This window comes from Mesoplodon mirus (genome assembly GCF_964341445.2).
Source record: "Mesoplodon mirus genome assembly, chromosome: 4".
Taxonomy (NCBI): Eukaryota; Metazoa; Chordata; class Mammalia; order Artiodactyla; family Ziphiidae; genus Mesoplodon; species Mesoplodon mirus.
In genome coordinates this window covers 159,236,575-159,261,894 of record NC_138979.1, presented here as the reverse complement: position 1 = coordinate 159,261,894, position 25,320 = coordinate 159,236,575, and the positions used below count along the sequence as shown (strand labels likewise).

The 25,320-nt window shown below is 45.9% G+C and overlaps 1 protein-coding gene across 8 annotated transcripts in view; it reads right to left on the bottom strand.

Annotated features, from left to right (window-relative positions):
- DCAF4 (DDB1 and CUL4 associated factor 4) overlaps positions 1–24,410 on the bottom strand; it is a 40,550-nt gene extending 16,140 nt beyond the window's left edge. For 7 of the 8 annotated variants that reach the window (XR_014293673.1, XR_014293674.1, XR_014293675.1 and 4 more), the window contains exons 1-9: positions 24,316–24,410; positions 13,225–13,321; positions 10,984–11,084; positions 10,428–10,585; positions 9,663–9,745; positions 8,385–8,487; positions 6,195–6,338; positions 5,261–5,310; positions 971–1,050 (exon numbers count right to left, since the gene is read on the bottom strand). Coding sequence is in view for 1 of the 8 variants with exons in the window: in XM_082616989.1 (XP_082473115.1) it covers positions 971–1,050; positions 5,261–5,310; positions 6,195–6,338; positions 8,385–8,487; positions 9,663–9,745; positions 10,428–10,585; positions 10,984–11,084; positions 13,225–13,313 (808 nt within the window). In the remaining 7 variants the exon portion in view is untranslated. The remainder of the gene's footprint in view (positions 1–970; positions 1,051–5,260; positions 5,311–6,194; positions 6,339–8,384; positions 8,488–9,662; positions 9,746–10,427; positions 10,586–10,983; positions 11,085–13,224; positions 13,322–24,315) is intronic. The other variant, XR_014293678.1, reaches the window with a different exon arrangement.
- Positions 24,411–25,320: the final 910 nt, after the last annotated feature.

Below are 25,320 nucleotides of genomic sequence, written 5' to 3'. Positions count from 1 at the left end.
TAATTTCTTTAAATTGATAAAACATACATTAAGGGTACAAATCATAGTATACACTTTAATGTATACTATGTAAAGTACAGCTATGTAACCACTACCCAGGTTAAGAAATAGAACATTCTAGTACCCTGGTACCCTTCCTGTCCCCTCCCAATTACTACCCTCCTCACTCCTCCCTAAAGGGAACCACTATCCTGACTTCTCACACCACCTCTTGGTTTTGTAAGGGAAATTCCGAATCTTTTTGCCTCAGTCTCCTGATCTGTAAAATGGTGATAATATATACTCCCACCTCATAAGCTTGCTGTATGATGAAATGCCAGGCACCAGGGTAAGTGTGCGTTAAATCATTTAATCCTCCATGTAACCTGAGGGGGCAGGTATTTACTTTAGAGAGCTTAAGCGATCTGTTCAAACTGGTAAGGGGCACAGCTGGGATTCATGCCAGGTCTGCCTGAAGCCTGCACTCTTAGAGGCCTGATCCTTGTCTAATTGATCCTAATTCTCTGAAAGACTGAAAACTTAATATCCAGAACGCTGCCAGGCAGTTGGACTGTCTTCAGCCAGACAGAATGTAAGTATCCCTGACAGAACCTGCTATACAGTAGGAGCTTAACAGATGCTCTCTGGGCGATCTATATAGGCAGCCCCAATAAGTATTTTCATCTCTTGTACTGGTAACACACACTTTTAACTGTTCCGGCTGCTGAAGTGACCCAAAAGGAGGGGATAAGTGAAGATGCACACGCTTCTAGTACTAATCCTGGGTCAGGTTTAAGAAATCCGCCCAGGTGCTCCGCAGCTGTCCCCACCCTGCGAGCTCCGACTTGGGCTCACCAGCCCATGGTTCCCACCCCTCCTGTCCAAGCCATCACCACGGAGCTTATGCTGCTGTTGGCTGCAGCTCCTGGGAGGCAGAGGACAAAGATGTCCCTTAGTACCTCCTTATACAAAGGAAAAGGACCCCTTGTACCTGGATGACTACTGACAAACAATGACGCTGGGAGCAGGGTGGCACAGCCTGGAGTCTCTGCAATTCCCATGAGGCACAGCCTGGAAAAGCCGTTAAGGACAGCCAAGTACACGTCTCCTCTGGGAGGAGAATGGGCATCAGTACCCTTCAAAAAGGTATAATAATACCCATCATCCACATTTAACATGTTTACATTTTCCATATTTAGTTTCAGATTTTTTAAAAGAAAGAAAATGTCACAGATACAGTTAAAGGCCCCCTTTTAACTTTCCTCCACCCAGAGAGAATCGCTATTCTAAAACTGGTCTGAGTTCTAGGCCTTAATATTTCCACTACACAACATTTGTCCATGAATAATATAAAGAACACATTTATGTTTGATTTTAAAATGCATGTAAATGGCATCACACAGAATCTTCTACAACAGCTCAATATGCATTGTCTCCTAGATGCAACTGTATTCATATTTGTACCTCCAGTTCATCTGTTTTCACCGCAGAGCATTCCTTTGTATGAACAGAGCACAATTTATTTATCCAGTCTCCTGCTGATGGGTACCAAGATGGTTTTCGCTTTTTTTCCCCCCTCTGCTGCTGAAATGAGCCTCTCTTGCTATCCTCCTGTCTCCCACTCCCATGTATGGGAGGCTTCTCTAAGACAGTTTCTTACATCTGTGGTTAAGAATTTCATTTTTCACCAGTGTGCTATATACACACAAACATTTGAAACAAAAGTTTCATAAAATATTTACCCTTACTAAATATGAAACTGATATTTTCTAACCTATTAAAAAAAAAAGCTGTTCAATAAGTTGATTTCCTGGGCCAGAGTTTATAGGATAGGTCATGACTCACAGTTTGAAAACACAGCTATAACTAGAGTGGAACTGGGGGGTTGTAAAGTACACTCATCTCCAACTTGAAGTGGCTGTATCGTTTACTTATACCAGCATTTCCCCCCATCTCCACCTAGGCCAAAACTTGGCACTATCAGACCTTAAAAATCGTGTTTATCTGAATGGTCATATCTCCTTTTAATCTGCATTTATCTGAACTACATCTGATTACAGTTATTTGCGTTTCCCTTACTGTGAACTGCCTCTTTATATCCTTTGCCTGCTTTTCTATCGGACTGTCTTCTGATTGATTTGTTTCCTTTCCCTTTCCCTTCAGAGCTTCAAGAGGAGCCTGTGTTTATCCTCACTTCCTCGCCTTTCTTTTGCTCTTCAACCCACTGAAATCCAGGTCAGACCCTCACCTTTCCAGTGAAATGTTCTCCCCAAGATCTCCAGTGAGCTCCTAATACTAAATCTGATGAAGGATTTCCAGTCCTACCCCGGGCCATGCAGCACAATTTCTACCTATACACTCCTTCTTGGCCTCCACAACCACTCTCCTGGCGTTCCATCCCTGGACATTCTCCTATCACCAAGATTCCCTGGCCTAGGTCCTAAGTCTCTTAAACTCGTGTCTCTCCTCCACTCCTGCTCATCAGTTCACACCCTCTCCACCAGTCTTTAGTCTTGCAACAGCCTTCCATCTGAGGTCTCACCCTCACCAGCCTACCACCCTCACTGCTATATGAGAAATGAATCCATGACTACAGTCCTCCAGGGGCATCCCAGAGCCCCAAGGATTTGGTTTTGCAAGGCGCTACCTAGCCAGAGACGTCACCGATACCAAACCACTTACTGCTGCCAAATGTGCCAAGCTCTCTTCTCACTCTTCTAATGGGAGCTCCGTGCCCTCCTTCCCATGTGGGAACCACCTCCAGGAAGGCCACCCCAATCCCTGCACCCTACAATTCCCCAATGACATCAGTGCAAAGACTGACCACCTGCTGAGGTGCCCAGCTCCAGCACCTTGCACAGGGATTCTAGATGCCCAATAGATGCTGGTGGAATCAATACACACACCTCACTGAAAAATGTGTATCTTTGCCAAGCAACACCTCACTGAAAAAGGTACATCTTTGCCAAGCAATCAGGCAACGATCTTGACCATCTGAATGTGTGATGTGTGGGTATCGTGTTGCCTTGGGTGGTAAGCCCCATGTTAAATATCTCTAGTATAGAGGCTGCTGAAACTAAAATGACAACACTGTATCTGGGCAGCTCAGTTCCTTTTGAGATAAATCTCTTTTCCTTCCACGTTTGTAGGGCAAGGATGTGGGGAGAAAGTCCTTACCCATGTGCACTTACCCATGTTACTGTGGCTGAAACCCAGGTTACACTCAATCTTTGTATGGCACCTACAGGGCCAGTATCATAGAGCTAATCCTTTCAAAGGCCACAGGTCAATGAAGAACCTGGTAAGTGTAGAAAAAGTTCAGTCTAACCTCCCACCACTCTCTGGGGAAAAGCGCAGAGTGCAGCTCTGAACCATGTGTCATTTTTGTAAAGGGAGAAAGTTTAAGACCTTCAGCAGAAGCATCAGGTGCACAAAAGCCTGAAGACTACCTGAAATGACCACCAGAGGGCAAGCCGCTGATCAAACCACAACAGACCGCAGTTTCTTTACTGTGCTTCCCTTTGCTGCCCTTCACAGACAGTGGTGGTGGTGGTGGTTTTCTTCAGATTGAAGATGTGTGGCAACCTGGTGTTGAACAAGTCCACTGGTGCTATGTTCCCAGTGGTATTAGCTCATTTTGTGTCTGTGTGTCACATTTTGGTAATTCTCACAATCTTTCAAACTTTTTCATTACTATTTTGTTAACGGGTGATCTGTGATCAGTGATCTTCGATGTTACTATTGCAAAAAGATTATGACTTGTTGAAGGCTCAGATGATTAGCATTTTTTAGCAACAAAATATTTTTAAGTTAAGGTATGTACGTTGTTTTTCCAACATAATGCTACTGCACACTTAACAGACTACAGTATAGTGTAAACGTAACTTTTATATCTATATCTGTATCTATCTCTGAGGTATGCCTATATGTGGATTTTCATCCTCACAAAGAGAAGCATGGGTAAACGCCATATTGTCTGAAGGTCAGAAATGAGAGCGAGGTTCTTGTTTTCTCTTTTAAGGCTTGATCTCTTCTGCCCTCTGGTAAGATCAAGACAGTAGCAGGTGGTCCCGTCACCCCACAAACCCCACCAAATGAAAGCCGCAGAAAACTTTCAATTTACAGAACACACACAGTTTTGTGTTTGTCTTACATAAAAGTTATAATCAGATCTCTAATGTCTTTAGGCTTTAAAACCCTTTGAGGGACTTCCCTGGTGGTCCAGTGGTTAAGACTCGTGCTCTCAATGCAGGGGACCTGGGTTCGATCCCTGGTCAGGGAACTAGATCCCGCATGCGGCAACTAACAGCCCACACGCCGCCAATTTAAAAAAAGAAAGAAAAAAAGATCCCACGTGCCACAACTAAGACCTAGTGCAGCCAAATAAATAAATAAAATAACAAACAACCCCACCCACCCACCCAAAAAACACACAAAAAAACCCCAAACCAACAGATTCCAATTCAGGCATCATTTGTTGAGGACCCATGACATGGCCAAGCACTGTGCTAAGTGTATTCACAGATGTTAACTAGTTAACCTTATGACACCTCTGAAGCTGGCGTTAGGTATGACAAGTGGTCACATAGTTTCATTTATGTGAGCGAACTCATTTATTATGGAAACGAACCACAACAAGACTCATTAACATGTGGCTTTGGCTTTGGGTCAAACAATATCACTCCATGAAGGACACGATGGACAGCTGTCCTCTGCATCATCAAGAGACCCCAGGGATTCCAGCTACCCTGACACTGTACTGTGTGCTCCTACAAAGCCCAGACGGCTCTCTGGGAAGGGAAGGAAGAGACTAGAATGAAGAGTGCTCTAAAGAAGGCCATCTCTGGGCAGGGAACCTAGGCCCAGAGCCCACAGCCCCAGTCTGATGTCAAAGGAACACCCTTCTCTGGTGTGTGCCCTCAGCCTTCCTGCCTTGGGAGGCTCCTCCTCCTCTGCCTCAGGAGGATTTGGGGTTCCTTTTCAAGGCTTTACTATTCCCTTCTGCTTTGTTCCTCTGCTAAAGCACCAACTCTCAAGTTCCAGAACAGTGTCTGGCACCTGGTAACACTGACATCATTCCAGGACCTCAGCTAGTTCTCTGTGCTCCATGGGAATCCTTGTTTTCTAGCGGGTGCACTGCTCTTTCCTACAAGGTGAGACATTCGTGCAGAATGGCCTAGACCTCTGGACACTAAACCACCATCTCACAAACCCCACAGGTGCCCCAGTCTACGTCAGGGCATGGCCGGCCCACCAAACCTCTTCACCTGCCAAAAGATACAGAATGTGGGAATCCAGGTGATTCAGCGAGGCCCAGCTCACAGCATTCACCTGGTGAGGAAACACACAGCAAGATGGTAAGATTGGTTTGATGCCAACTTATGGAGAGAAACAGACAAATACTTTCTTATAGAACAGACATGTGACTGACTGCTTTCTTCATGTCTCACTCCTTGAATAGGGGCTGGAACGAGCATTCTGAGAACAAGGAAGCTCCCTGCCCCACCGTGCAGAACCTTGAGGGGAAAGGGAAGAAGTAACCCCCAGGCCTCAGTCCTTCATCATCAGCATGGGCATCACAATGAGCCATCTGGTATACCCTCTGGTATAGGCCAGGGATGAATTCTCTGCAACGGATCTCACTTCACCCAGAAACCATTTTCAACCTGTGTCCATCCTGTGGCTCATGTCTCAACAGAACAGAAAATCACAGCTTCTTACAGATGCAGCCATCACCCACTGCAATGTTAAAAGTGGCCCCCTAGACAACAAGCTCCTTACATTTACATACATTTCAGTGCTGGCTACGATTCACTGGAAGATTGACACAATGTTCTGACACACTGGGAGGACCCTCCACCCAGCCTCTGTGGCCCACCTCCCAGGAACTCTGTGCTTTGGCATGGGCTCCTTTGGATCAACTTAACCCTCCAGGAGGGAAGTCCCTGCAACGGTTTAATTAAAGCAGCGCTGCTTCAAGTCCTCCCCCATGTAAATTCATTTCTCTTCCAAGACGAAGAAACTAATGAGGCCCTTTTCTTCCCCGGTGAGTTCTCAGGATCTAAAACTCCATTTTTTCCCTTGAGAAAATGAGGTAACCGAGCCCTGCCTTCTTCACAAAGCTCTCTCCTCCACTCTGAATTTGGCCAGTTACCGCAGTGCCCTGGATCCCATGGCAGAGCAGGCTGCCATGGCTAACGGGAAGGGCAGCGTACCTTCCGGTTGGTGAAGTAGAGGTTTTCATGCATGTGCACCCTGAGCGTGGGGGCCTTCAGGCCGCGCAGGTTGATGATGCCGTACTTGGAGCCCCCGACTTTGACATCGTTCACGGTGAAGAGCCGGTCACTGTTGGTATCCGCCTGGAGAAGGGAGGCGGACTGTGGGCGGCCTCCCAGGCTGAGCCACGTGGTCTGCCGAAAGACTGTCTACCCAGCTCCCACGCTGTGTGTTTTCACCAGGTGAGGGTTCTCGCCCATGAGGAAGTGCAGAATGACCTGACTTGCCCCTACTTGGTGTAGCCATCACTGGGCAAAGCTGACAGGCATCTGGTCTCACAGTTCAGGAGCAAAAAAGGCAGTGAGGGGGCATGGCCAGTCTGCACAGTGACCCCTCTCAGAACTGGGTCTGGGAGAGTCCTAACGTCCACCCAGAGGAGTTTAGATGAGCCACATGGTGACAGAGCATGTGGCCATCATGAAAGCCACACAGCAATGTGGAAAATGCGAATTATAACTGCCAAGGGATAAAAGAAGAAAGCAAAATTGTATCCCTATTACATAGGCATTGTGATTATCACCAAGTAAAAAGAAAGGCATTGCATGGGGAAAAAAAATTACAGTAGAAAAGATGGCACTGGGATGTGGGTTATTTTTTTTTTTTTTTTTTTTTTTGTGATACGCGGGCCTCTCACTGTTGTGGCCTCTCCCCTTGCGGAGCACAGGCTCCGGACGCGCAGGCCCAGCAGCCATGGCTCACGGGCCCAGCCGCTCCGCGGCATGTGGGATCCTCCCGGACCGGGGCACGAACCCGTGTCCCCTGCATCGGCAGGCGGACTCTCAACCACTGCGCCAGCAGGGAAGCCCGGATGTGGGTTATTTTTAAGATTTTCTTTTTTCATTTAAAAAATGTGGTTAATAATTATTTCAAAGCAAAACCTTTATATGTTTATGTGTTTTTAAAATATATTTATAAATATAACATACACAAATACACATGGGTTTGGGTGCTGGAGAAAACACACTCACTTCGCAAGTTTACTCGGCAAGAATAGTTATATTCCTGAAGAATCGTTACCAGTGACTGGAGTCAGATCTGAAAACCCTGATCCCTGGGTGATAAACTGCCCTTCCCACCCCACTGGGTCACACCAGCCATCCAGTCATCGTAACTCTGGATCATGGGGAGGGTCTTCCAAACACCAGCACACAAAGCATGAAGCCCAGGTGCTCAGGCCATGCTAAGCAGCAGGTGCACAGTCATCTCCACTGTCCCCACCCAGTTTACTGAAGAACCCCAGGGAAGGGGCTCCAGAGGGGAACCCACCACAAGAAAGTATTCTACTTGATTCAGGTCAAACTGTACCCCAAACACAGGAGAAAACATGAGTCCTGGCCCCCGACACTCCTTACGTGAAGGGCTCTGTTGTAGAGGTCCTGGGGCAGGACCTCAAGGGTAAATTCCATAGCCTCAGCCTCCAGTCCTGTCAGTAGACCACCAGGCTGAGGCTCTCTATTTTGTGTCCTTCTCTCACTCTCCTTGGCTGTCCCTCAGCCTCCAGGAAGGCCTCCAGGAGTTGCCAGTCCAGCTGAGAGGTCTGGCTGCTTCTGTCTGTAGTGGACCCTCTGACCCTCTGCCCCCTGGCTTCCAGTTGGGTCTGAACCAGAAGCAGATCATTTTCTGCTCCCCGCAAATGATGCAGTGGAGGTGTGCAGGCCCAGAGGCATGGCCTGAGGCCCCTGTTACTGAGGTCAGGGACAGAAAGCAAGAAACTAAGACGCTGTTGCTACTGAAGGACACTGGTGCTTCAGGTTTGGCCACCAAATCCTGTCCAGTATGGAAAGGATCAGAAGCCCCTGGTCCGCCATGTAACTTTTCAACTGTGTACACAACATACCCATGGGAAAGTTACTTTGTGATGGCTCTCTGTCAGCGAGTGTGGACCCCGGCTCTAATGTCAAATGACAGAGCTGTAGTGGGGGGTGACAATGGTCACAGCACAGCCTGTCTTGCCAGCTTGGCATCTGCCAATGGGTAGCTGGTAGGTGCTTGTTAAAACCATAAAACCTGCTTTCATGGCTAGTGGCTTCTACACAGCCAGGCTTGATGAAAACAAATGCAAAGCCACGAATTGTCCAGGGGATGGCAACTATGTCTCTGGAACCCACAGATGGCTCCCTCCCACTCACCAGTATCAGGTTAAATCGGTCACTTGCCAAAGCGGAGGGATCCGAGCTCTGAATTTGGACCTTTTTCCTCTGCATGCAGCTCACTCGCAGCTCATGGGCTAAACTGCAGAGGAGAAAGAGGGGGGCAGGGGAGGTACGGACGTCATACCTAGATATCCATGAAGATGCAGGGGTTCTGCTCTGTCCCACACCCTGAAGACCACCTTCTCTCATCAGCTCTCTCTCCATATTAAGTCTCAGCAATGGAGCTGAGCAAGGCCCCAAAGAATCTCATTTTAGAACTCTTAGGAAAACTAAAGCAAAGAAATGGGTGGCTCATTCACAGTGTCAAAGAAAGTCAGAACTAGAAGGACTTGTTTTGGATCATCTAGCGCAACTCGTTCTCTTGAGATGAAGAGAATGTGCCTGAGAAGTGAAACAACCTGCTGAAGGGCACACAGTTCATGAAGAGCCAGGCCTGCAGCTGCCCATCCAGTTGCCCCTTTTCCTCTCCACCAAAGACTGAGCATGTTTTAGGGTGAAGAACAGATCTTTCTAACTAGACCTTTAACTCTTTTCCCTCTCAGAAGGAGAGGAACACAGGACAAGCACACCCCTACCTGCCCTGGCTGACACTGCCTGCAGGGCTGGCCTTCCCTGAGGGGGCCTCCCTGGGTAAACCACCCACACTCATGTTGTTTCTTCACTGGCCCAGGCAGAGTGGGAGGCAGCAGAATGCAGGGGTTAGGAGCTCAGGCTGGGGAGTCAGACAGATCCCCCCGCTTTTTAGCTTTACCTTGAGCACATCATTCCACTCTGAGTCTCAGTCTCTTCTTCTGGAACCTGGGGAAAGTGTCAACCTATCTCACAGGGCTTTAGTTAGAACTGTCTCAGACATCACCAGTATTTAAAGTTTAGTACACATCCATTTAACGTTCCCTTTTTGGTGACAACTCATTAGGAGGAGAAAAAGAGGCAGGAGGCTGACGGGATAAAGTTAAAGGACCTTCTACTTAACTAGAAATGATTTACAAGTAACAAAGAGGAGTCATCCTGAGAAATTTCTGCCCAATTTCTCTGCCTAGATGCCCTCTCCACTCTCCCTGGCTCTAAAGGAAGGACGATTCTCTCAGGGCTGATTTCAGCAGCAGAAGCAGGCTGTCGAGCTGAAGCTCCTTGACTGTGAACACTCCTCACGGAGTAGCGACATGCTCTATCCTGACAATTCTTGGATCGTGGAAATAAGAAATAGGAAAAGAACATTCATGAAGAAAACATAACAAAGAGGCATTATCTTACCGGCAGTAACTGGTGACGTTGAGAAAACCCAGCTTGCTTTTTTGTAGTAAGGAAGATGCATTAAATCCCAACCTGGCTATTTTCTAAATTAAAGAGAGAAAGATTCAGTGAAGTTTTCTGTTATTGTATAATGAATTATGTTTTTAGGATTCTAGTCTCCTCTCCTTGGAAAGAGGAAAAGCCTATCACAAGGAAGTATGTGTGAGATGGGAAGTCTGCTCAGCACCTCTCCAAGTCCCCCATCAATTTATACCTGAGGAGATGAGGCCACTGAGCTAGTGAGTGCAGGAACGGCACTGGACACTCAGGTCTGCAACACGCTTTCCATTCGACCTACGGTTACTGTGGGGCCCAGACTTTCCATTTCATTGTCCCCATGATCACGGAAATGTCCTGGCATCTCATCTCCAGAAGGGGTGCCAGAAACCCTCATATCCAAACCACACACTCTGGTTTTCTATTTAAAATACACAGTTACAGAGGCTGTATTGGGCTGCTACCCAATAGTCTCCTGGGGAAGGAGAGAATGTAAGAATTCCTGATGAAACCCAGCAAATAAGAAAAGGGGGGTGGTGGTGGGAGGTGATTTCTTGTCTGTTCTTATTCTCTTCATCAGGTTCCTGTCAGGGAAAATTCGACGCCACCCTCCTAAAGTGCGCTACGCTGAGGGTTATAGGGGCGTTTAATTGGCACCTCCTCGCGGCAGTGGGTGGATGCTGGCAGGAGTGGAGGGGACAGGGCAGCTCCCGGGGCTGTGGAGCCTACCTTTCCCTGCTTGTCCTCCTTCTCTAGCAGCTGCAGCCTTTTGCTCTCCATTTCCTTCTGCCGGATGCTCTCCTTCGTGAGGGGGTTGCAGTTGTTATGTCCAGGGAGCAAGCGAAAGTAGCGTTTCTTTTCAGGGTCAAAGTAATAACCTGGTAGATCTTTAGTCAAAAGAAATAAAATCCAACTTAAAACACCGTGAACCGAGCCACGCAGCGAGGAGCCCAGGGGCCTGCCTACCACCCCTCACAGCTGCTGGTCTTTCCTGAGGGGAAGGAGGCGGGCTAGCACTGCCAGTCACCATCCCGGGCCCAGTTCAGTCCTGTGGGGAGCTGTTTGCCCCAGGATCACGGTTCTTGTTTCAATTTGCTCCCAGAATTTCCTCCGAGCCAGGAATGGGCTGACGACACACATGGAGCGTACCCACATACAAGTGAAGACACACAGGACTGAGGAGAAGGGCAGCCAGAACAGACGTAACTAGATGACGAGGCACAACTAGGTTCCATCTTTCCCCACAGGCAGGGCTGGAGGAGCCCTGTCCAGCAGGCTGCCTTACCTGGCACAGAAGAACTGCCAGCTGTGCTGGAGGAGGTCGACGGGGCCTCGTCGTCGCTGTGGCTGGAACCCTGTGGGCTTTGCTGTACCCCTGTATTATTCCTGTTGACACACAGTCAGGGTTAACTTGCAGCCAACGAGTCCCAGTCATTCCTTGACTCTGGGGTCCTGCAGTTCCACAGCCTTCACCCCAACCCTCGATTACTTGGGGAGCACTGACCCCTCTTTTTCTTGGAAGCAGTTTACCTACTGCAAATACACCAAAGTTAGGGCACGGTTTTTGGTTTCTCATCCTTAAGAGGATGCAGGTCACAGTAGTTCCTCTTTTGTATCTCTTCATTTGAGCATTTTGTGAGGTCTTTTGGAATTTTCCAGATGAAGATGAGAACAGAAATCTTGGCCAGTAAGAATTTTACCAGTTGGGCTCATTTGTCAGCTCAACAGCAGTTACAAGGCCAGGTGAATTTCATTTTTTATTGGATTCAGCAGTACAAAAGTTTAAATTTTACTTGGCTACTCAACCCTGCAGATGGAGAAACTGGGGTTCAGGGCAGAGAGGTGATTTGCTCAGCAATACCGGGATAGAGCCATGGTTTAAATACTCATTTTGCAAAGCTACAAGCGGCTTCTGTGGCAATTATAGGCTGAAGGATATAATGAAAGAACAAAAGACCTAATTTTAGAATTCTGGTAAAATCCACTTTAAAATTAAGAACTTCCCCTGCCCCCTATAACGCCAAAAGGAATACAAACTGCAAAACTAGGTTAAAGGAATCAAAGAACTCTCTCTTTTGTCTATAAATACTAACTGTGCACAGTTTCAGAAAAAATTATTTTCCCTTTTTACGGCCCAGAGCTTCCTGAGGAAGCTCACCTGTGATCGGCAGGAGGAAGGATTAAGTGTTACAACAAACGTCTACACCTCTTGCCCAAGGGCTGCTGCCCCATTCTGTCCACAGGGAGCCCGGAAGGTGGCCGTCCAGCCGGCTTCCACGCGACTCTGCCAAGCTGAATCAAGACTCTTCCTGCACAGATCACAGTTTGCTGCACGATGCACTCTTGAGGGAAGGCCTGGGGCCCAAAGAGTATCCATGGTTCTCCTCATAAAACATACAAACGTTGGGTACCTGTCCTGATCTTTCTACAGTATGGGTCATGCTGGGGACTTTGGCTCAGAGTCCCTATTATTCTGCACCAAATGAGGTCCACCACATACACAGGGCCTACTCAGAGACAGGCAGCCTGATGGGGCTTTACATACATTATCACAAACGTCACAAGAGAAGTGTGGTACAAGAAGAGTGACTCAGGGTGATTAAATAGCTTGACCAATTTCACACAGGAAAAAGTAAAGCGTCAAACCCAGACTTCCTAATTCCAAAGCCCTTGTTTCTTCCACAACATTCTGATGCTTTTTTTTTTTTTTTCTGTTTGAGTTAATCTGTTCTAGAGAAGCATACTGGCATTCAACATCTTCTGACCCTATAGCTAGAAATCTGTCCATTTTAAAAGGAGATCTGGAGTGTGAAAGACTTTTGAAATTGGCATACGGGTCTCCTTTGGTGAGGAGAGGGCTGTGCAAAGACTTCCTATGGCCAGGAGTCATGTCAGCAGCCCTGAACTGTGAAGAGGTACCCTCTCCTGGGGTGGGGTGGGGTGAATCATGTTCTGAGATTAGACTGTATTTCATTTATGCAGAAAAATAAGTAGAGTGTGGAAAATATTTATTATGGGGATTTCACCTAAGTATACACTGTTTTATTTTTCAAGCTGGGTGGTAGGTACCTAATATTCATTGTATTATTCTTCATACCTTTTTGTGTTTATTAAATACTATATCGTATTATATATTATATAGCCTTACTTAGGACTTAGGCTGAATTAATGAAATTAGGTTTCCAGAAAGCTATGTTCATAGGCTGAAAAAACAGAAGAAAAAAGACTAAAAAATGGAGAAAGGGCTCCCCAGTTGTATCAGATAATGTTTACTTCTAAGCCTGTGGCTAAGGCTCCAGCCAGAAGTCACGGTCACACTGAAAAGAAAGACAAGTGTGGCCACCTCCTCACTACTCAAAGTGTGGCAGGCAGGCTGGCCCCCAGCAGACACCCCCTTGGGAGCATGTGAGAAGCACAGACTCTAGTCGGCCGGACCTCAGAGCCTGCATTTTGCTGAGACCCCCAGGGAGTCATGTGCGTGTGAGGGTGCTGCAACGCTAGGAAGACACTGGGCAACAGCACTTGCCTCTCATTAGAACCATGCTGTCTGAACCAAGGGTTGTGTCGGTGGTTCCTTCTCCCATGTCTTCTACTCTGCCCCCTGCTCTTATGCATTTCAGCTGCTAAAAGAGAAAAAGAAAGAAAATTACATACAAATGCACGTGCGCACACCTTTTTCTTCTGTTTGCTTCTTGATAGTTCCTTCATGCTCAGAACTAGGCAAAAGGATGGCCCAACCTGGGTTATCATTAAAGTCGCCACCAAGCCTTACCTGTAGGACTGCCACCAGGTGGACACACAAATAAAACCCAACGTGTCTGTAGCCATCTCTCTGGCTGCAGTCCTCTTACCTCACAGCTGATACCTGGCCCGACAACCTGCCAACCTCCATTCCCCAGGTCACTGTGTGACGTGTTGACAGACTCTCACAATTACTTTCCGACAACAGTTTGAGCCTGGCATGAGAACCCTCCTAAGCTAGTCTTCTTTTCCTTACCAGATTAACTCCAGAGCATATAATAATTTTTCTTTCGATCCACACACATCCCTATTCATAAAGAATAGTTAATCGTGAACACTGTCTCTTCCTCGGTTTCAGTATCAAGCAGGAAAAATTGTGAACAAATTAAATGGGGCCAGTGGCATGTGTCTTCTCAATGTGCTTTAGAGAGTGTTTTAGTTTCCTGAAGTACACTAGCTGTTAAAGGGAAGGATGTGCACATGCATTGGTTGAAATAAGGAATGATGTCTTAAAGACACTGATGTTGCCATAACTATTTTGACTGGCTTTTTCAGGTCTTATCTTGTATGGCCTGAATTTATCACTTAATCATCAAATCATCACAAGTTTTAACACTGGGAATCACATTAGGAATTCTTAAAGAGACAACTGTAGTACACAGACCAGCTGCTGCGAGTTTCATACTTTCCCAACACCTGGTGATCCTTTCCCCACTCAGTGGAGACACTGTGACATCTTACCGAATACACTTTAAAAGTCTATTCAAATGCCGTTAACAAAATTAGAAAAAAATTTCTAGGGCTGAATGTAACCAAAGAATAGATTAGAAAATCTATTTGCTTTTATTTTCCAACTTCTACTTTTGAGTAGGAAGTGCCTGTTAGCATCAAACAGAGCACCAGAAGTCTGGACCTACACTCCAGAATTCAGTATTTACCCAACGACTTCTGTGTCAACCTATGATTGTGAGTTGGGGCTATTCGATACAAAGGAAGAGATCTTTAGTGAGTATAGTACTTAACCAAACATTTCGTGAATTCTGTCACGAAGTCCTTGATTTGCCTGCTTCAGAGTCAGTGGGAAGCAGACTCCACAACCTGGATTAGTTTAACCAGCCACTCTCTAGTCCTGTGCCAGAATGAATAAGCACTACTAAAGCTCATCAATATAGCCATGCGGACTTGGAGTCATCACAAATGTCTCACTTTCTTCCTCTGCTGGGACATTATAAATTGACCTAGTTTTATTTATTCCTAGTCTGATTCACTCCCGACAATCCAGGGTGTTATCACTCTCCTAAAATCCCTTCCCACTTGCTCCTAGTCACACTTAGTAGACAGCATAGCTCCCTACCTCATCCAGAAGAGAGACGTTACCAGTACGAATACCCCCAACTTCTTTTTCATCCCCTCCACAAATGCCTGCCTTTACTAATTCTTATCATCTTCCTTTTTGTCTTGGAGAAACAGGTGTCCCTGTGCCTTTTCCAGGCAAACCCATCCCTCCTGGCTGTTGATCTCATTTCCTTCTCAAACTCTGCAGACATCTGTGTTCATATATGTTTAATCAGTCTCCCCTTCTCCTTATCTCAGCTTATAAACACGCTCAGGTTTTTCATTTGTATGTGCTCCACTTCCAATCCAAAAGGAACAGAAATGTTCTGGAAGCATGGTCTATATGTACACACTCCGCTTCTTTATTTTCCAATCATTCTTCAACTCACTGTAGTCAGGCCTCCTCCATCCTCACCGTTCTGCTAAAATGCTCTTGCTGAGGTTAATGATCACCTACTTGCCAAAGTTAGTGGTCTCTTTTTAGCCCTTATTCCTACAACACATGACACCACAAAGCTTCACTCTTCCCTAGGTTTCTGGAATATCTTTCTCTTGCTTCTCCTCGTACTTGTCAAGTTCATCCTTCTCTAGTTTCTCTTGGGTCACCCACTCTGTGTTTAACAACGTTCTGTCCTAGATCCTCTTCATTTTATACTTAATACAATCTCACCTGCAAACACTGTTTCATCTCTAACCCAGCATCAAGTTCTTATAAAAAGGCTGCCTCCTGTCTACTTTCACAGACCATGTTCCAAAGCGAGTTCATGATCTCTCCCTAGTTCCTAGTATGCTCTTTCACCTATCTGTATTTCCTTTCTCTGAAATTCTACCACTGCCCCACCCCCCTCCAAAAATATAATAATTTTATTCATTTTCCTCAGCAACCACTTTAATGGCTCCTGAATACCACATGCAGAGGTTTCCCTTTGGATCAATTATCTTAAGCCTCAGACAAAGAATAAAGTTGTATTTATTAATGAGTTATGTTACAGGCTAAAGGCACTATGCACAGTAAGGGAAATATGTATGGATGGTGATAAGAAAACCGGTAAGAAAAATAAGCCATGCTGACATAAGATTATCATTATTACCAACCAACTCTACAAACAAAAGATGAAAACTTATTTAGATTGCACATCCCGTACATGATTCCAGTTTGCTTTAGTTATGAAATGATGCATGAATAGTGGAAAAGCATAGGTAACGGCGAGTCAGAGGCGTCAGATCACCCATCAGGAGGCGGGGCCACTGGCCCACTTGCACCACTGTCCGCGGCAGAGCACTGCACCACCAGAAGGACGTGCTAAAGAACGAAATAAGTGGTGAGTGCTGGTGTTGGCCAAAGGCAGTATTTCTAAACCACCCCCTCACACAAGCACAGGCGCAGGCACTGCAGCGGGAGAGAAGGGAGCGATGGCTCTGAATGGAAGAGCCAGAGGGGAGAGTGAGTTTGAACCCAGTCCATCAGGCAAGGTTGGCAGAGTGAGGGGCCTGCAAGCAGTTTGATATGGCCACAGCCTAAAGTACAGGGGCTGGGAGATTAGGCTAGAGAGGCAGGCAGGGTCAGATGCTGAGGTCTCTGGGTGCTCGGTAAGTTCGCTGAGTAACATGACTAGGCCTGCAGTTTAGAAAGGCAGCGGTGGAGGGAATAAGTTGGAAGTTAAGGACTGCTGCAGCAACTCAGGTTACATGAACCCACCAACATGGAAGTGATACTTGGGATAGAGAACTCCGAATTTAGAAAGATTTAGGAGGTGAATTTCATGCGAGAGGTGGAGAGAGAGCAGCTGAAACCTGATAAATGGTAGTGTTCTGACCTGAGAGACAAGGAGGAGGAGCAGTTTGGGGAATGAAGACAGTAAGTCTGATTTTGAACAAACCAATCTCAAGATGTTTGTACACAGGGATCTGGGAATTCAGAGGGAAAATGAGGCTAAAGATATAGATTTGAAAGTTACCAGCACATGGTAACAGAGTGAGACAAATGTGGCTCCAAAGCCAAATATATATAATATAGCAAAGATTAAAATTCAAAATTAGAGACAATTTTATTGGACAGTAATATGAAGTCAGCACAATCAGTTTTTAGATTGGTGTTTCTCAACCAAGGGCAATTCCACCCACCAGGGGACATTTGGCAATGTCCAGGGACATTTTTGTTTGTCACAACTTGGCGGCAGGAGGGGCGGGCTGCTATGGCATTTAGTGGGTAGAAGCCAGGGATGCTGCTAACCATCCTACAATACAGGACAACCCCTTACAACAAATTATCCAGCCCCCAATAGTGCTGAGGTTAAGAAACCCTGCTCTAAACAGGAAGCGCTCAATTATTTTCTGGGTGAAATGCTGAATCCCAGCTCCTCTGGAGCCACTCTGCCAGGCACAGACATTAAATGTGTTGTGGAAGGCTGAGCTTGGCTTTGCCTTTTACACAAGCTTTCAAGTACTTGAAGGATAAAGAATAATAATTTCTAAGAGACCATTATTCTAGAAAGACAATGTTAATCTCAAACAAATAAACAAACATGATTTAACTTTTTGGAAAATGATTGAGCAATACTTATCAAGTAATTTAAATGTACATGCCTTCTTCTGGGAATAGATCTGAAGAAAATAATCCAAAAGGTTGTAAGAATTATATGCAAGATATTTACTAAAATTTTCCAACTCACTTTATAAAGCTAGTAGTCCTCTGTTGCCAAAACCAGACAGAGGTATCACAAGACAAGAAAACTATAGATCAACCTACCTTATGGACACAGCCACAGATCCTCAACCAAATCCTAGCAAACCAAATCTAGATGCATATAAAAAGGATAATACACCATGACCAAGTAGGATTTACCCCAAGTTCAAAATACAAAAACCAATCAATGCCGTACACCATATTAACAGAATAAATGAGGGGAAAAACCTCCACGTGGTTTTCTCAAGAGATGCAGAAAAAACACCAGACAAAATCCAATACCCTGTCATGACAAAAACTAGGCACAGATGTAACTTCCACAACTTGATAAAGGGCATCTACCCCACAGCTAACATCATAATAGTGAAAGACTGCAGGCTTTTCTCCTAAGGTTAGGAACAAGACAAGGATGTCTGTTCTTAGCATTTCCATTCAACATTGTACTGGAAGTTCTAGCCAGGGGCAATTAGGCAAGAAAAATAAATAAAAGGCATGCAAACAGGAAAGGAAGAAGTAAAACTATTTCTATTGGCAGATGACATGATGTTATACATACAGAAAATCCTAAAGAATCCACACACACACACACATACACAAAAACTACTGGAGCTAATAAATGATTTAAGCAAGGCTGCAGGATACAAGATTAATATATAAAAATCAGGGCTTCCCTGGTGGCACAGTGGTTAAGAACCCGCCTAACAATGCAGGGGACACGGGTTTGAGCCCTGATCTGGGAAGATCCCACATGCTGCACAGCAACTAAGCCCAGGTGTCATAACTACTGAGCTGCGCTCTAGAGCCCGTGAACCACAACTACTGAGCCCGCGTGGCACAGCTACTGAAGCCCGTGAGCTTAGAGCCTGTGCTCCACAACTACTGAGCCCGCGTGGCACAGCTACTGAAGCCCGTGAGCCTAGAGCCTGTGCTCCACAACGAGAAGCCACCACAATGAGAAGCCTGCGCACTGCAATGAAGAGTAGCCCACGTTCGCCACAACTAGAGAAATCCCACGCGCAGCAACGAAGACCCAATGAAGCCAAAGATAAATAAATAAATAAATAAATAAATGTATAAAAAAATCAACTGTATTTCTATACACTAGCAATGAATAATCTAAAAATGAAATTAATACAAAACCATACAATAGCATTACATTACATTAGCATCAAAAAGAATAAAGTATTTAGGAATGAACTTAAATAAGTGCATAACTCGTACACTGAAAGTATAAGACATTGTTAAAAGAAATTAAAGAGGACCTACATAAATGGGAAGACATCCATGTCATGGATTGGAAGACTTAACATGGTCTACAAATTGATGTACAGATTTAACACAACCACTATCAAAATTCCAACTGCCATCTTTGGAGAAATCGACAAGCTGATCCTGAAATTCATATGGAAATGCAAGGGACACAGAAGAGTGAAAACAATCTTGGAAAAAAAGCAAAGTTGGAGGACTCACACTTTCCAATTTCAATGCTACAGTAATCAAGACACTGGTACTGGCACAAGGATAGTAACATAGATCAATGGAGTAGAACTGAGAGTCCAGAAATAAACCCATATATCTATGCCAATTGATTTCTGACCAAGACCATTCAGTGGGGGAAAGAATAATCTTTTCAACTGCTCGGACACCTGGACACTCACCTGCAAAAGAATGAATCCGATCCCTACTTCACATCATATATAAAAATTAACTCATGGATCCAAGTTCTAAAACTGTAAGACTTTTATAAGAAAACAAAGGTATAAATCATCATGAACTTTCAATAAGCAATGGTTTCTTAAATATGACACCCAAAGCACAAGAAAAAAGAGATTAAGTAGACTTCATCAAAAGTAAAAACTTTTGTGCAAACACACTATCAAGAAAGTGAAAAGGGGGCTTCCCTGGTGGCGCAGTGGTTAAGAATCCGCCTGCCAATGCAGGGGACACAGGTTTGAGCCCTGGTCCGGGAAGATCCCACATGCCATGGAGCAACTAAGCCCGCGAGGCACAACTACTGAGACTGCGCACCTAGAGCCTGTGCTCTGCAACAAGAGAAGCCACAGCAATGAGAAGCCTGTGCACTGCAACGAAGAGCAGGCCCCGCTCGCCACAACTAGAGAAAAGCCCATGCGCAGCCACAAAGACCCAATGCAGCCAAAAATAAAATAAATTAGAAAAAGAAACACCACCATTCACTTCAAAAAAAAAAAAAAAGAAAGTGAAAGGACAACCCACAGAATGGGAGAAAATATTTTTAAAACGTATATTTGATAAGGATCTAGTATCTAGAATATATAAACTCAACAAGAAAAAAATAACTCAATTAAAAAAATCAGGAAAAAAATCTGAAGACATTTCTTCAAAGATATACAAATGGCCACTTAGAACACGAAAAGATGCTCACCATTAGTCAATATGTAGATGAAAATAAAAACCACAATAAGATACCACTTTATACCTACCAGGATTGTTATAATAAAAAACAAACTAACACAAATAACAAGTATTGGTGAGAATGTGGAGAAATTGGAACTCTCATACACTGCTGGTGGGAATGCAAACGCTGCAGTCACTTTGGAAAACAGTTTGGCAGTTCCTCAAAATGTTCGACATAGAGTTACCATATGACCTAGCAAAATCCAGCAGAAATGAAAACATATGGCCATATAAAAATCTGGACAGTAATGTTCATAGCAGCATTATTCATAATTGCCCCAAAGTGTAAACAATCCAAGTTTCCGTCAACTGATGACTCAATAAACAAAATATAGCACATCCATACAACAGAATGTTATTCAGCCATAAAAAGAATGTAGTACTGAGGCATGCTACAATGTGGATGAACCTTGAAAACACTATACTAAATGAAAGAAGTGGGACACAAAAGGCCACACACTGTATTATTTATTTGATGTATATGAAATCTCCAGAATAGGCAAATCCAGAGAGGGAGAAAAAGAGAAATGGTTTTCCAGGTGCTGAAGGAAGAGGGGGTACAGAACAGGGAGTATAAAGGTTCAGGTCCTTTTTTTATAGCTTCTCGAAAGTCTACTTTTCTGTTATGAATAATTGCTTTTTCCAGTTACCCCAGATGAGTTGATAAAGACTGATTAAATTGTTTTATGTTTCCAAGAATAACTGTTATATCTTTTTTTATCTAGGTGGTAGCTTAGAAAAATTTTTATAGAATTTTAAATGATTTATGGTGTTCCATGTGTTCTAGTTTATGTTTTTCTAGGCAACATTCCACCAAATTACTAGCTTTCCAAAGGCTGTAGTACCATGTATAATACTTTAGTACAACAGTTTAAAAAAAATTTTTAATTGAAGTATAGTTAATTTATAACGTGTTAATTTCTGCCATACAGCAAAATGGTTCAGTTATACATACATATTCTTTTTTAAATATTCTTTTCAATTATGGTTTATCATAGGATATTGAATATACGTCTCCGTGCTATACAGTAGGATCTTGTTGTTTATCCATCCATTCTATATGACAGCTTACATCTGCTAACCCCAACCTCCCCCCGCCCCTCCCCCCTGGCAACCACAAGTCTGTTCTCTGAGTATGACAGCAGTTTTGTTTTAAAGCCAGAATCAAGGTGAAAGCGACTCTAAACTAAAATTTATGCTTTGTTCATTTGTAAAACATGGATACACTGGTGTCATGTTTCCTTTATTCTGATTATACACTTGTTGAAAGGTAAATTTACAGACCAAATGATGAAACTTCATGTTTCAGTAAAAGTTTTTTCAAGAAAAGAAAACTTGTCTTTTTATTTAAAGCTTCATGGGATAGAATTTATATTTAATCAAAATGACTAGATAGGATCCTTTTGCGGAGTTAGTCTATAAAAGAAGCTAAATGGAATTGGTAGATCTTTTGGTTTTTGATATCTACTTTACTATAGGACTCCTAACCAGGTACAGTACATTAATATGAAATACTTTGAAACCCATAATCTTAAAAAAAAAAGTGTGGGAGTTATACAAAAAGATCATATATCACTAGGTAGGAAGTTGAAATGACTGGCTGTGTAATATTTTTTAAAACCTTCATTTTGGATCAGCATAAATATCCTTCCATTTTTCTCCCCTATTTTCAGTAGCATTCCATTTTGATGTTTAGCATAGCAAGCCAGAATAAAGTTTTACAATTCAGCAATCCTGAATTCTGAGTCATATTAAGATAAAAATGGAAATGAGACATGTACTGAGGAAAATTAATTTTCTTCTGTAATGTCTAATTCATCTTCTTCTTGTTGATCCCCTCTTAATCCACAGGTGGACACCAGTCCTGTTGCAGACACTTAGCTAAAAAAATCTCTGAAAAGGCAACTTTGAATTTGCTCTTACAATATACAAGCGAGATGGATAATCGGGTGAATACCTAGAGCTTCTGAAAACCTCAAATCTTCTCATCAATCTTTTGTATATTTTGATAGGCACCAGTGTACACCTCTGAAGCTTTGCTCTGAAATAGCATTTCAGTAGTGATAAATTCTGAAAATACAGTCTTTATATCCTTTACTTTCTACTTTTCAAAACTGCCAACAGGGGCTTCCCTGGTGGCGCGGTGGTTGAGAGTCCACCTGCCGATGCAGGGGACACGGGTTCGTGCCCCGGTCCGGGAGGATCCCGCATGGCGCGGAGCGGCTGGGCCTGTGAGCCATGGCCGCTGAGCCTGAGCGTCCGGAGCCTGTGCTCCGCAGCGGGAGAGGCTACAACAGTGGGAGGCCCGTGTGCCGCAAAAAAACCCCAAAAAACAAAAAAGCAAAAAAAAACTGCCAACAGTTTCCTCCAGATGAGCGTTGTTTGCACAGCATCCAGGGTAGCTCTCTTTAAGTGGGTTCGCCATGAAATAACAGGTCCAGCGGATGGGTGTGCTGACTTGTCCTTTCTACTTCAGGTAGCTGCTTAGCTTCTCCATTCCTTGATGTTGATGTCGCTGTGAGGTCATCCCGTTTCGTTTCTACAATGGTTCCTTCGGCCTCAAGTCTCTCAACTGCAGTGGCATACCGATAATCCTTAAGTTCGGCACACTCCTCAGCGGTTTTTCCGGACCTTGTTCAAATCTGGGGTCTCTGTGGAGACCCTCGCAGGAGAGTCAGCTCCCCCTCGTAGCCGGGCAGTTTTCTGCACAGGCGCGCCGAAGACTTGGCACAGATCTCCAAACTGCTCCGGGTTTGAGCAGCCCAGTTTCCGGGTACCGCTTCCTTCCCCTCCCCCAAGACGCCCTCCTGGGCCTGCCTGCCAAATTCCGACCCAGAAAAGGCCCGGCCTGGGGGCCTCAGGCTTGTGGGGGGGCGGGCAGCCTCCCTCCCGGCCTCTGTGAGAGGTGGGCCCGGTCTCGGCTGCGGCCCACAGCCGAAATTCAGCACGGAGCGGAGGCTCCACTGCTCGCACCCGAGCAGCCGCCTCAACAGCCTGCAGAGCACGTGGCCCGCGGCCCCGGGCCTGTAGCGTAACAGTGCCTCGGCCTAGGCCGCGCCGGGGCCACAGTGCTTATTTTTGGGGTGATGAAAATGTTCTGGAATAAGATGGTCGCACGACCTTGCGAATATTCTACAAAACCTGCCAAACCGTACACTGTAAAACAGAGAATTTTATGGTACGTGAATTATATCCCCCCAAACAAAAAAAGGTTTTCTACTACAGCAGTACTATACCATTTGTGAGTGAGGCACATCCTAAATATACAGCGACAGGTTCATGGGGATTATAGAGGCTACTGGACTGCAGCGTGGAAAACGCTAACGCCACTGGTTTGAAAAGTCCTACGCAAAATGGCCTCCACAGGGGGCTTGCCGTGGCCACCCCGCGTCGGCGTTTACTTAAAACTCTATCTCACAGATGAGGAAACGGAAGCTTAGAGGGCCAAGCATGGTGCCCAGAAAGACACACTGCGTGGGGGAAACGGCATTCCACCCCTGCTGGTCCGGCCCCAGGACACCACCTCAAACTACAATCTCCACCGTTATTTAAAATTGGAGTGTGGGGCTTTGGACTTTTGTTTCCTCCAGGAAGCTGTGGCCTCAGTCTTCTTTCCTTTGGGCTGTTTCTGCGTCTGCCAAGGTCTGTGGACTACACCACGCCCGTCCAGGGGGACGGGGTGTCATGGTTAATAAAGACAACTGGGGAGTCGACGAGGTTCCTGGACACGGCGAGCGCTAGCGTGGAAGGCGTGGCTTTGTCGCTACCGTAACTCGGTGTGGAGGTTACCTCGGGAAGCTTGGGTTCATCCCACGGCTCCGTCACTTTACTAGTTCGCGAGTTACCTCGGGTAAGCGACAACCTCACTAGGGCTCTTCTGCGTCTGACGGAGGTATTACACTACCACCTACCTCACTGGGCTGGTGTATGGAAAGCTTAGTTAATGCCTGTAAAGCAGTTGGCAGTGCCTAAGGACTCAGGAGTCGCTTGCATTAGCTGTTATGCTGACCTGTCTGAAAAAAATCAACCTCAACCTGAACTTGCAGGTAAGCCGCCACGAAGGGCCCGCAGTCCAGCCACTGGCAGGTGTTGGGTGGCAACTTCACATCAGGATTTAGAAAAGCGCTCCTTCAGGGCGGACACGGGGCGGCGACACTCGGGGTCCCCCTCCCCCCGTCTTTACGGCGGCAGATCCGACAAGACGCAGGAGCTCCACCCGCCCACCGATTCCTCACAGCCGGAGCTCGCCGGCCCACCCAGCCACCCACGCCAGGGTCGTGCCGGCGTTCCACGTGCTCGGCTCCTCCCCGCCCCTTTCTCGGGCCTTCCCCCGACCCCCATCCCACCCCGAGCTCTGTCGGGGTAGCAGCAGCCGTCCCTGGACCGACGCCAACAGTACTTCAGTCAGCGTAGACTTACTTGATCAGAGGGGCCTTTCCGGCTCTCCTTCGGGCGCAGGGTCGGCAAGAGTGGGAGCGAAGCGTAGAAGGACGCGGAAAGACCGAGTTCTAGAATCTGCCAGTTAGTTGTGTCCGTTCTCGCGTTGTCGCAGCGGATAGGGCCATGGCGGCCGCCCCTTCCTTCTCATTGGACGCGTTTTCTGACTGTCTACGCCAATGGGGCGGATCTTAGGGAGGGGGCGGGAATTGGGAGCTCGGCTCCGCCCGGGCCTGGCGATGATGCAGCGAGTCGGCTGCAGGCTTGATTGGGCTTGGCGCGTTTGGGGCGGGGCCGGGCGCGCTTGGGGGCAGGGCCGGGGCGGGGCCGGAGGCTGAGTTCGGACCCCGGGAGCTCCGAGGCTACGTCTCCTCTAGCGGTGGGAACCGCAGCCAGCACCGGGTATTTTCTGTATCCAACCCGGTTGACAGGGAAGCCCTCTCGCTGCTGAAGATCCCTACCTTTAAAACTGTTACTTAGAGAGGAGGAAAGATTGTGTTGTGGAAAGGGCGAAGGAGGCTCTGAGATGAGTGCGAGGAAAAAGCAACACGTGTTGAACTGGTGACGTGTTTGGTTGTGACCTCTGGTAGCTGAGGCTGCGCACCCTAGGTCTGCATGGCTCCAAGGTGCAGAGGAGCATGCCCTGAACTTTAGTCAGGAGGCGTTAGTTCTAGATCTAGTTCTGGTTCCTTCTTGCTGTGTGACCTAGGGCTAGTCTCTTCCCTTTCTGTGCCTTGATTTCTTTTTTTAAAAAATATTTATTTATTTGTTTATTTGTTTATTTATTTATTTATGGCTGTGTTGGGTCTTCGTTTCTGTGCGAGGGCTTTCCCTAGTTGCGGCGAGCGGGGGCCACTCTTTTTCTTTTTTTTTCAGTTATACATATACATATGTTCTCATATCCCTTCCCTCTTGCGTCTCCCTCCCTCCCACCCTCCCTATCCCACCCCTCCAGGCGGTCACAAAGCACCGAGCTGATCTCCCTGT